This window comes from Peromyscus eremicus, chromosome 1 (genome assembly GCF_949786415.1).
Source record: "Peromyscus eremicus chromosome 1, PerEre_H2_v1, whole genome shotgun sequence".
Taxonomy (NCBI): domain Eukaryota; kingdom Metazoa; phylum Chordata; class Mammalia; order Rodentia; family Cricetidae; genus Peromyscus; species Peromyscus eremicus.
In genome coordinates this window covers 87713759-87725851 of record NC_081416.1, presented here as the reverse complement: position 1 = coordinate 87725851, position 12093 = coordinate 87713759, and the positions used below count along the sequence as shown (strand labels likewise).

Sequence of the window (12093 nt, the reverse complement as noted above, 5' to 3'; positions counted from 1 at the left end):
GTTGGATATAGTTTTCCTGATTGACAGGTTTTTACTTTCAAGACTTTGCATATGTCATCCTAGACTCTCTTCACATGTAATGTTTCTGTTGAGAAATCTGCTGTTTGTGTACTGGGGATTCCCATACATGTAACTTGACACTTGATTACTTTTTTTTTTTTTTTGGTGGTATCACTTTGCCTTTAATTTTTAACAGTCTGATTACAATGTGCCTCAGGAGAGCCTTTGTTTGGAGAATATTTGGTGACATTTGACCTTTAAATCTGGATGCTCATATCTTTCTGAAGGTTGGATGTTTTCAAATATTATTTAAATGAATAAGTTTTCTATGCATTTCTCCTCTTGTTTTCCTACTGTAATATTGCTAGTATTTCTTCAATTTATGGTGTTTTATATAGATCTTGTGTTCCTCCCTCCTTCCTCCCCTTCTTTCCTTTTTTCCTTCTGCTGCTTAGTCTAGCCTGTCATCAAAGCTCTCAGCTATATTTGTTGCTCATTTATTGAGTTCTTCATCTCCAAAATTTCTGTTTTATTAAAATGATCTCTATCTCTCTAATGAATTCTTTTAGATCATAGATAGCTTTTGTAATTTTGTTGATTTGTCTGTAATTTCTTGGCTCACTGAATTATCTTAGAATCATTAGTTTTATTTATTCATGTAGTCTGCCAATTCCCTCCTATCTATTGGCAGAGAACTTTTATGATGTTAATTTGATTTTTTAAAAATGTTTCTTCTGTTTATACTTTAATATTTGTCTGTCTGGAGGATTAGTTGCTCTTACTAATTTAATAAGGTGGAATTTGTAGAAGATTTTCTCATGTATATGTTTCTAGAGTGTTGGTTGAATAGGTATGTGGCATTGGTTAAAAGATGGTTGAAATAGTATAGTATTTGTGGATCTTAACCAGCAATGGTTAATGGTGGTCATGACATGTGCGTTTCTTTGCTCTCAGCTGTAGGGGTTTGTAGGATTACTCCACTAGCTGTGATGAAACTTTCTTAGGCAGAGTGGTTTTTGCCAGTGGCTGTGGGTGTGGCATATGGCTGCTACTGTGAGGTGCCTGTCACATTTGTGGGTCATGTGCTTGTATTGCCACTCTAGTGGACTTGGAAAGGCATATCACAGTATACATGACAGTGAGGGTAGAATGCTGAGAGTGCCAAAGGGCCACAGGAAATGAGATAGGTACTTAGTAAGTTGAAGGTTTATTGTGTTCCTTCAAGAGGCTTCAGGATCCGAGTTGCTCAGGGTATGGCTTTTGGCTGTTTCCTGGGGACAAAGGTGAGTGGGTAAAGCCACCCAACCACTTCTCAGTCTTGGTAGGCTAAATACATGATTCCTGAGGTTATGTGAGGGTGGGCAGGAGCAACCAGCTGTTCCTAGAGGCTCTAAGATGGCATCCTGGCAGCTTCCAGGGCAACTGGCAAGCTGATCCATTTGGTAGAAAGGCTGCCTAGCAGTGTGCTGAATCCTTAGGAAGATGGCAAGTGTCACCCAGTTATTGTTTCAGGAGATGGGCTGAGTATCCTGGCTACTTAATGGTGCTGCAGGGTGATGAGTATAATCACAGAAGAGCTACTTTCTGATTAAGTGGGCATATAGGACCTTCTGGTTGGTTCATGTGTGTTCCTTTGATATGTTAAGTATGATTGATTCATGCGTCCCTCCCTAGAGCTTAGCTGGATCATATCTGTCTTCTAATTCTATAGGTAGCTGAGGAGGACCTTTTGATCATCCTGCCTTCATCTTCCAACTTCTGGGATTTAAAGCGTGCACCACCATGCTGAATTGGTTTATGTGGTACTGAGGAGTGAACCTAGCATTTCAAGTTTGAGCTACATATCCAGTACCAGCCTCCTCCTCCTTCCCAACTTTTAGGACAGGGTCTCATATATACCAGATTGGACTAGAACTCACTACGTAGCTGAAGATGTTAATTTCTGGATTTGCTCTAAAATATAGACCTAAATGTGGACTCTTGGGCAATCATTCATTTGGTGCTAATTATGTAGAAAATTTTATTTCCTCACAATCTCTAATGTTGTTATTGTTCAAATTACACAAAAGATGTTCTACTAGTTTTGTGGCTTTTACTGTATCTGCTTTTATTGAAATAAGAGAATTTCAGCTTAAGAACTTCTGCCTTTTGGTAACTGTGATCCTGTAGAAAGTAGCTGAAAATAATGACATGCTGATACTTAAAAGTTGATTTGAAGCCAACTTTTAACCAGGAGAGGTGTGGGGAAGAATATGATAATGGGATAAAGATCCACAAGGAGTGAATTTATTAAAGGAAATAACCTTCAGTAGAAAAATGATACAGTAGAGAGGATCTGAAAGTAGTGAGCAGAGAGGAAAAACACTACACATTGTAAGGTTTGATGAGCCTCTAGGATTACAGTGGCTTCTGAGTAGGCCACTTTTCATTTGTCTAAACTCAGAATGTAAGCAAAGATGGGATCAGTCTTAATAAACAAACATCAGAATTCCTTTATCCCAAAGTCTTTCAGCATATTTTCATTATAATTCCCTACCCCTGCCCAGGAAGCTCAAGACATTTTTTGTTTGTTTGTTTTCTGTAATGATTTTTCTTTTTCCTAGATACTTTAATACCAAAGTGTACAGCACATCTCTTTTATACAATATATCTATTTATGTAGTATAGCTATTGATTAAGATTTTTCAGGGTCTTAAGAACCAGTCTTATTTGTTTAGGGGCAATGGTACCTCCACTAAGAACACTAGGTATGACTATATATATAGTTTTGGGCAATAGAGTACAACTAACTGAAAGGGTAATGTTGGTTGATCAGATGAGTCAATGAAGTGGGGAGAATACTTGGTGTTAAGCTATCAAAATACAAGTGTGCTTGAGGTAATAAATCCATTTATGCTTTGACCAATGCATCTTGGAAATGAGACATCAGCTTATAGATCAGAATGCAAATTAATAGGTTACAGCCTGTGCCTGAGGTAATTTTTAGCTACATATCATATGACTGTTTTCACTTGACTATTATAGACTTTTGTTGGTAAACTTGAGAAAACATCAGATTTATAAAAGTCAAAATGAGGGGAATGGTGATTAAGCTAGTCGATATCCTCAATCACCAAGAAACTGACATAAGGACAGAATTAAAGTATTATAGCTAGATCTCCAAAGCCAGTCCTCTACAGACAGCATGCAGAGAATGGGTCATAGCAGTCTCAGGGGTTTTAGGTTATTAGTCTCAATGTCTTGAACTGCATTAGTGTCTCTAGAATCCAGATTGCATGCTCATTAAGTCACAATCTAAAATAATTATTGCAATACTATGCTTAGGGCCATAAGAAACAACTATGTAAATGTAGTAATTGTATCTATTAAAATGTAACTTTGTGTAGCTTCACCACAGGCATTTCGAGGCACCGGTCCATGAGTTCTCTTAAGTGGATAGTGTATTTGGATTTTCTTTAGAAAGAAATAGATTTCAGTAGGAAGAAGAAATTACTTTATGAAAGGATGTTGATGAGATAGTAATAATAACCACAGCCCTTTTTTTGAATGACCAAAGGTGGTACATTTTCTAAAATAGGAATCACCAAATTAGAGCCCACTGAGACTATCCTCTTAGCAGTCTTATTCTGAACTATTTTTCATATTTTTAGAGATTTTAAAGAAAAAATAAGCAAGCAAACAAACATGAAAGAATATGTTATAAAGACCATATGTGGTTTGCAAAGCCTATACAAAAATAGTTTTACAACCACTAGTAAAATGTTAGAATGGTGACCAAATAGGAAACACATTAAGATTTTTTGCAACTTTTTTTTTTTTTTTGCTGCTACAGCCATCACCATGAGTATATTTAGGCTTCAGAAGAGGCTGCCTTTTATGTTCTCTGCTGAGGTAAAAAGGAGGTCTGGTTTGACCCCAGTGAGACCAATGAAATTGCCACTGCCTGTTCCTACTAGCAGATCTGGAAGCTGATCAAAGATGGGCTGATCATCTGTAAGCCAGTGACTGTCCATTCCTGGGCTTGATACCAAAAAAATATACCTTGGCTAGAGGAAGGGCATGTGTGTGGGCATAGCAAAAAGGTGCTGCCTGTCTTTGAATGCCTGAGAAGGTGCCTTGGATGAGAAGGATGTGGTTCCTGTACTGGCTTCAGGAGGTAATATGAACTCAAGACTGACCACTGCATGTACATAGCCTGTAGGGAGTATATTTGAAAACAAACAAACAAACAAACAAAAAACGACCACCACCACAATAACAAAGAACCCCAAGCAGATTGTCTCAATCAATCCCTGCCACACATACCACATAACAACAAAGAAAAAGAGGCCATGAATTTGAGAGAAAAAAGGAGGGAGCATATGATAGAAGTATATTATAAATTCAAAAACAATTTTAAAATTACACAAAAAGAGACCATTAAAGAGGACAAAATCAAGATATAAAGCTTACCTCTCATGTATGCATATAGTAGGTGGCCTTTGTAATATATAACATCAATCAGTCATTAAAAGTCTTTAAAAAAAGATTTTTTTTGCAACTAAAAGACTTAAGCCCTAGGGCAAGAACAAACATAAATAATGAAGTATAAAAAAAAAATCAGGATTTTTATTTAAAATGTAGTAGACCTATTCAATATTAGGGTTCAAAGCCTTGTAGAAAATGACAATTACAGGGGATTAGTTAAGCAAAAAGAAAAGACTTATTCTTTAACTCAAAACAGTTCATAGAAATTTAGGGTAGGTAGATGGTCATGACTGTGATAGCTTACTAAATTCAAGTTAACTCTGTCTTGTTGAATGCAGTGATTGTTGTACTAGACAAGTGGGTAGCCAGGAAGCCTTCTAGGAAAAGGCAGAGAAAGCAAAGCTGGGCTGAGAGTTATACCAGTGGTCTTGGAAAGACATAAAAACAGTCACTACTTATTTGTGTATTGAAAAGAGTGTACTTTGATATTTGTAAAGCATTTCTTTAAATGTAATTTAACCTAGGGAGAGAAGAAGCTCTGAAGCTTTGTCTGTGGGAGAGCCTTATTAGTAAGGAAATAGCTACACACATGGACATGAGCTTAAGATGACGGTAATGACTCTTTGCAAGGGGCATCTGCTGTTAGTTCATTTTTCTTACATTTTCAGAGACATGATTTTGGATCTGTTTTTCCTATTTTGTGATATTTTTATACTTAAATTTTTTTACTTTACTTACATGTATGTGTTTGTATGTGTGCCATGTGCACACAGTGCCTGTGGGGTACTGAAATGGACATTGGATCTCCTAGAAGTAGAGTTACAGGCAGTTGTAAGCCACCTGATGTGGGTGCTGGGATTTGAACTTGGGTCATTTATGAGAGCAGTAAGTGCTCTTAACCTTTGAGTCATCTTTCAGCCCAATAACAAATATTTGAAGGTTAATAATAAGTTACTATAGTGCCTTTGTTCTGAAAATGCTTTACCCTTTGGATTGCTCAGTTGTAGATTATATGAATTAATGAAGTAATCTATAAAGAGATTATTTTTATTCTCATCTCCCCAACTCTCTTTCTGATAGCTAAGCTGTTGTAGACATCTTCAGTGGAAGAGGGTGCAGATTGATTGTCTTGGCATGTGTTTGCTCACAGCTGTAACCCGGTGCTCTTTTACAGATGATTCTCTGGGACTGGGACTTGAAGCAGTGGTGCAAACCTCATTACCAGGTAAGCACGAATGGTACTGATGTCTGTTCAAATTAGCCAAACTTTAGGTAAAGTTACACTTGTAGGATTTCAGTATGATAAAATGTTCTTACCTGAGCTAAGTTAACCAGAATTTTCATGGAATTAGATTTGTAAAAGTTTATTAAATATAAATGAAAAATAAAATAAAGAAGTACTTGTTTTAAAAGTACTTTGTAATATAATCATGGCTCAAAATAAACTATTATCTTTATATTAAAGATGAGGGTTTCCCCACTTTTTTGGTATGGGACACTGATGTACAGAAGGAGAGAAACAGATTTGAGGCCATGTATGAAAGACTAAATCAATTGGCAAAAAAAAATTTTTATAGGGAAGAAAAATGCTCTACTTTGATTTTCTGAAATATTTCTTATTGATTTTTACCATATGTACAGAAAACTGCACAACTCTGGTTTTCACATGCTAAGCCTTCTGTGTAACTAGAAGCCTTGTGAAGAGAGAGGCAGCACTACAACCTCAGAGCCTCACTTACACCACTGTATCCCCAGAAAACCCATCCTGACTTCTAGTCATTTTTCTTATTTTCACACTTTATATATGCATGTATAAATGGAAATGGAGTAATGTGTACTTTAAGATCATTTTTGATCACTTAAGCATTATATATCAGTAACAGAAAAATGAAAATAGAAGTATAAGGAGAAAGAAAAATAATTCGAGAATACCATGAATTGTATTTATATATTGTTATAGCTGCTAATTTTTATTTTAGTAGGTATTTTTGAATTATAAATGTGCACATGTATAGTCTACTCTATAAAACTGATTATTTCATATGGCATTTTGAAATATATTTTTTCACAATATATTATTTCACAATAATAGAAAAACCTTAAGTATATAGTTACAGGAATTTTATTCTCTTAGCTTTATTTTACTAGTTATCTCAACACCAACTTTTTAAAAAAAATGAATGCCACTTTGAGTGGCTGTTTTTTATTTTGTATTGAAATGTTTCTAGTTTATTTTATTATTTTTTGCATTGTGGCTGTAGGTATGCCTGTGGATGCAGTGCTCCCAAAGGCAAGAAGAGGGTGTCTGGAGTTACAGATGGTTGTGAGCCACCTGTGGGTACTAGAAACTGAAGCCAGGTCCTCTGGAAGAGCAAGTGCTTTTAACTGCTGAATCATCACTCCAGCCCCTGATTTTTATTTTCAAACAGTGTGTACAATAGCCACAATAGCCCCTAGGATGAAAATGACCTCTGGGACCTTGGTAAGCAAAATTATGCTACCACAGTAATCAGGTAAAACCAAGGAGTAGGCACATCTGACTTGAAATGGGATACCTCCTTGACTAGTTACATAATAGACATTATCATCATTCATATTCACAGAGATCCTCAACTTCCAGTTAAAAGAGAATCTAAATTAGTGGCAAAATCTAAAGATAAATAAGCATAAATAGTCAGAACCTTGAGCTTGTCTGACAGGCTACTATATATTAGGCATCTCTACCGTTTTTTTGCTTTTTCCTCTTTCTTTCTAACAGCCCTTATCAAAGCATAGCATTCATCTATAAAAGTACACAGCTCATAAATGAATAACTTGAGGTATTTTCTCACACTGAAGAATTAACATTCCCTATGCCTTCTAGGCCCTTTTTCTAGTTATTCAGCTTTCCTCTGGGGTTATGTCAGTCCTAAATTCTGCTGTTTCACCCTAGCTTTTTTATTCTTTTAAAAATAGAAACATTGTACTTTTTCTATTAAGTTGGCTGTGAGATAAATTAGTAGTGGATATAGCAGTAACCAGTTTATTTATTTTCCATTTGTTCCACTGAATTAATATATTACAATGTATTTATTGATTGTATTGCTGTGCTCCATTTTTGTTTTATGCTTGTTTTTTGGTTTTATTTTTTTGTTTTGTTTTTGACTATTGCAAGTGATATTGCTGGAACAGTCTTTTTGTTGGGTATGTAACTTGGAGTGAATTGCTTGCTAACTATATATATGTTCACTTTCAGCTAATAGTGTCAGATAATTTCCCAGAGTTTGTGTTCATTTTACTCAACAACCAGTGTATGAGTGTTCTAGTAGCTTTGCATTCCTCTAAACATTTAGTAAAAAAATCCCAGTAACTGTATAAAATGCTCTTATTGATAACTCATCAGATTGAGGGCTGTTTCTTATGTTAGTTGGTCACCTAGATATCCACTGGTCAAAAGTTTTGTAAGTTTTTCATCTTTCATTTAGCAGTCAGTAAGAGGTCTTTATGTATTCTGGACATGAACATATATGTACATGTCCATGGATGTATATTTCATATATGTGTGTGTGTGTGTGTGTGTGTGTGTGTGTGTGTGTGTGTGAATTATATGTTTACTTAAGAACTCTCAAGAGTCATGAAGATTTTCTTCCATGCTACCTTCTAGATGCTTTGTTGTTTAACTTTCCACCTTTAGATCAGTAGTACATTTAATTAATTTCTTAGTTTGGGTAAGTTTGGCTTTTTATATATGTGTCATTTAAGATCCCTTAAATTTTTTATTACGTTTATTTATTTGGGTTGGGAGAGGCGTGTGGATGTCAGAGAGTTGGCGCTTTCCTTCCACCACGAGGAGTCTAGGCCTTCAGGATTGGTGGCAAGTACATTTCACTCACTAAGCTATTTCACTGGCCCGAGATACTTTTTATTTTTTTTTAAATTGAGACATACAATTGACCCAATTCTAATTTGAAAGCTCTACCAAAATAGAAATATTTTTGAGAATTTCTGCTTTGCTTCTCCATCTTTTGCCACTGTTTCTAAATGAGCAAATTCCTTCAGTAGAAAAGCAGTTTTTTTTCTTTCTTTCCTTCCCTCCTTCCTTCCTCTCTCTCTTTCTTCCCTCCCTCTCTCCCTCTTTCTTCCCTCCCTCCTGTCTGTCTGTCTGTCTGTCTCTGTCTCTCTCTGTGTCTATGTCTCTGTTTTTTTCTCTCTCTCTCTGCCTCTCTTTCTGTCTCTGTCTTTCTTTTTTGAAATCAGAACATTTATTTTGACTGATTGAAATCCTCAAGATGAGCTGGATGCTGCAACAGCTGCCCTCTTGGGGTTAGGTGTTCCTTCACAGAATTCATGTCTGAATCTTCAGTATATAATTTTTAGGTGCCTCATCTGCCGAGTCCCAGTAGTGTTTTGTCTCTTAGCCTTGGCAAGATATAACTCCAGTTACACTTTCTCTTGCACTTAGCAGGGTAGCCACATTTGCCAGAGGTCTACTTCTGAAGGTGGCAGGCCTTAGAGCCACAGTGGCAGCACAATGTGTGCATCTTATTGCATTGCTTTCTGAAGGATGATGTTTCTTTCCCATCTTGTACCTGCTGCCCAGTCCAAAGAGACTGTAAGAGAAGGCACTTCTTCTACTTCCTTTGAGTTCATTTCTATCTTCTCTCTTAACTATGAGTCCTTGACCTTTCATGCCCTGTGTTGCTTGAATGTATGCTATAGTATTTAATTCAGATTTTCTAGTTTTAGGCCACAGTTGGTCTGAGGCCAACTAGTCTCTCTCTTTCTTATAAAAGTATTTAATAAATCGATGTATTTCAATGTTGTAACATTATAGATAGCCCAATGCTATATCAAAGTAGCAAAAGTGAAGGTTCCTGGTGTTTTATAAACACTACGAATAACAGTACACTTGCATTCAACTTCACAAGAAATTCTCTTCAGGTCCATGAAGATTCATTGACAGCTGTCCCACCTCTTGACAGTGGACATGGGTGTGTATAGATTGAGCAGACAATGAAAGTCTCTCAAACCAGACTGACAAGAATGGAATGTAATGGCAGGATGGCCAACTGCTGACAAAATTAACTTTTAAAATTAGTCATTCAAAGCAAACATAGCATATAGCAAAGCTACAGGAAATAAATAATGGAACAATAAGACAACACATGGGTTAGTGCTCTGAAACAGTGAACATGTTTCTTCCTGTCTTGTAATAGAAGAAGCCATGGAAACAGAGTTCTGCAGCTGTCCATGGTGCCTAATCTACACCGCCTCCACCCCCCCCCATCCCCACCTCCACCCTCCACACACAGCTATCAATGAAAAACCTGGAATTCCCTGCTCTGTAAGATGCTCACGATCCAACTAAAGTCTGTTATTGAAAGTAATTTGAGAGTAATATTGATTTCCTCAGAGAACTAGTTGAAATACTAGCTGCTACATAGTAGAACTAAATAAAGATGTGAGCTCATGTTAATTTCAATAACAGTAACTATTAAGCATCTCTAAAATTCTAGTATAAGAATGATCATAGACTAAGTCTTTTAGTATTTAAGGGCCATGCAGCCACTGCCAGTGCCTCAGTGGCAAGTTCTCCTTGCTTTCTTCTCCCTCTCTCTTTCTGTCTTTCTTTCTCTCTATCTGCCTGTCTCTCATTTAAGATGCAGAACATTTAAGATACAGAAACAATTATTAGCTTTCTATAAAAATGCAAGAATTTTACTTAATATAAGACAATGAGAAATGGAATCATGTTCAATGTTAAAAGTTGTAAATTATTTGAATATTCAACTTAATGCTGTGTTGAATCATGTTCCTGCCTTGCTCACTACTTCTCTATCTCACCCAGAATGAAAGAGCAAGACCTTGTCATAGACTTAAAAGAATTCATTCACCTTAGTAAGTTCCTTTCTGCTTTTTGGCTCTTGACTCACAGACTCCCTCTTCTATCATTAATTTTCTTCCAATTGCCCTGGTGTTCTGCCTCAGGCAGGCCAGGCTGACTTCTGCTTCTGCACTTTGTGTTTGCTAGACACTGCACCAAATACTTGTTTTCTAGACTTCTGTCGGTTTTTGACATACATTTGCCTTCTAAGTGAACACTGACTATCCTCTAAATAATCCTTGCATTAGCTCCTATCACCCTTTTTTCTCTCTTTTTTTCCTCGTATTTTGTCCTTTCTTTTTATGATACTCAAAGTCTACATGACCCTCCATTGACAAATAACTTGAGATATAATGTTCTCAATAATTGTAAATAGAATTCTACCAAAGTTTTAGGTTCTAGCTCCAATTATTCCATTCATACATTTTGTCTTCATTGTTCGGCTCAAACTTACCACTTGTTCCTTTGAATCCTTACACCATTTTTTCTGTACTTTTGTCCACATTTTTCATAATAATACTGATACTCTTTTAAGTATATGCATTATTCTTGTTTTATATGTTCTACATGTATTTCTCAGATTTATTTTCATATCAGCCTAAGAGGTAGATGTTATCTTCTTTTTTACATTAAAGAAGCTAAAACATCCAAATGTTAAATAGCTTGTTTAAGGTCACAGTTAGGTTTAAAGTCTAGACTTCAAACCCGAGAAGCTTGGCTTTGTTGTGATGCTAGACGCTCCTTAAGTAAGGTTATGAAAAAATGGCTTTCCATGCTTATAAGTTTTGCCATGAAGGAAAGGAAGTCATCTATAAAATATTGAAGTAACAGGATTATAGACTTCAAAATAAACACATATTTAGTTGTATGCAAGTTATAAGATAATAAATGCCATTTATCATGAAATAGGCTAACAGAAATAAAGCCAGATAATAAATAAAATAGAAAAAAAGGAAAGGCTAAAGCTTACAGTATCTGTTACACACACACACACACACACACACACACACACACACACACACACACTCCAAATTGGAATTCTATTATTTCTTACATTATTCATGCCAGGTCTATGTGATTAAAATTTTGTAATTAATAGGATTATATTATTTAAGTATTGTAAGATTCACCTTAGTTTAAATCAGAGTATTTTTTTAATGTTAAACTTTCTGTGTATCAAATACGTAATTTTCCTTTTTGTTTTCTAGAATTCTGGAAGTGGAAATGGAATTGATCTTTCAGTGCTAAATGAAGCTCGCAATATGGTGTCAGATCTTCTGATTGACCCAAGCCTTCCCCCACAAGTCATTTCTTCTCTGCGGAGTATCAGTAGCTTGATGGGTGCTTTCTCAGGTTCCTGTAGGCCAAAGATTAATCCTCTCACACCATTTCCTGGATTTTATCCCTGCTCTGAAGTAGAAGATCCAGGAGAGAAAGGAGATCGAAAACTTCACAAGGTTAAAATACAGTAATCATCCAGCTTTATTTATCTCATTTAATGATTTGTTTTCATTAAAAACATTCCTCTAAATGTCTTATAATACACAATTTCCTTTCCAAGGATCGGCTTCTTTTATATTATATCATGCTGCCTGTGGCTTTACATAGAATTACAAATGAAAGTAATTCTGTACTCATTTTTCATTAATTACTTCTCAGTGCTGGGGATTGAACCAAGGGACTTATATATGCTGTGCAAATGTTATGCCTCTAGCAGTTTTTACCTTAAATAGCACTGCTGTACTTAGCGGTTACAATTTATA

The 12093-nt window shown here is 35.9% G+C and overlaps 1 protein-coding gene and 1 pseudogene across 1 annotated transcript in view; one reads left to right on the top strand and one right to left on the bottom strand.

Annotated features, from left to right (window-relative positions):
• Pde3b (phosphodiesterase 3B) overlaps nucleotides 1–12093 on the top strand; it is a 149169-nt gene that overhangs the window by 87949 nt on the left and 49127 nt on the right. Inside the window, exons 2-3 of the mRNA XM_059268486.1 lie at nucleotides 5642–5692; nucleotides 11539–11787. Coding sequence (XP_059124469.1) covers nucleotides 5642–5692; nucleotides 11539–11787 — 300 coding nt within the window. The remainder of the gene's footprint in view (nucleotides 1–5641; nucleotides 5693–11538; nucleotides 11788–12093) is intronic.
• LOC131895220 (large ribosomal subunit protein eL37-like) lies at nucleotides 8731–10835 on the bottom strand (annotated as a pseudogene).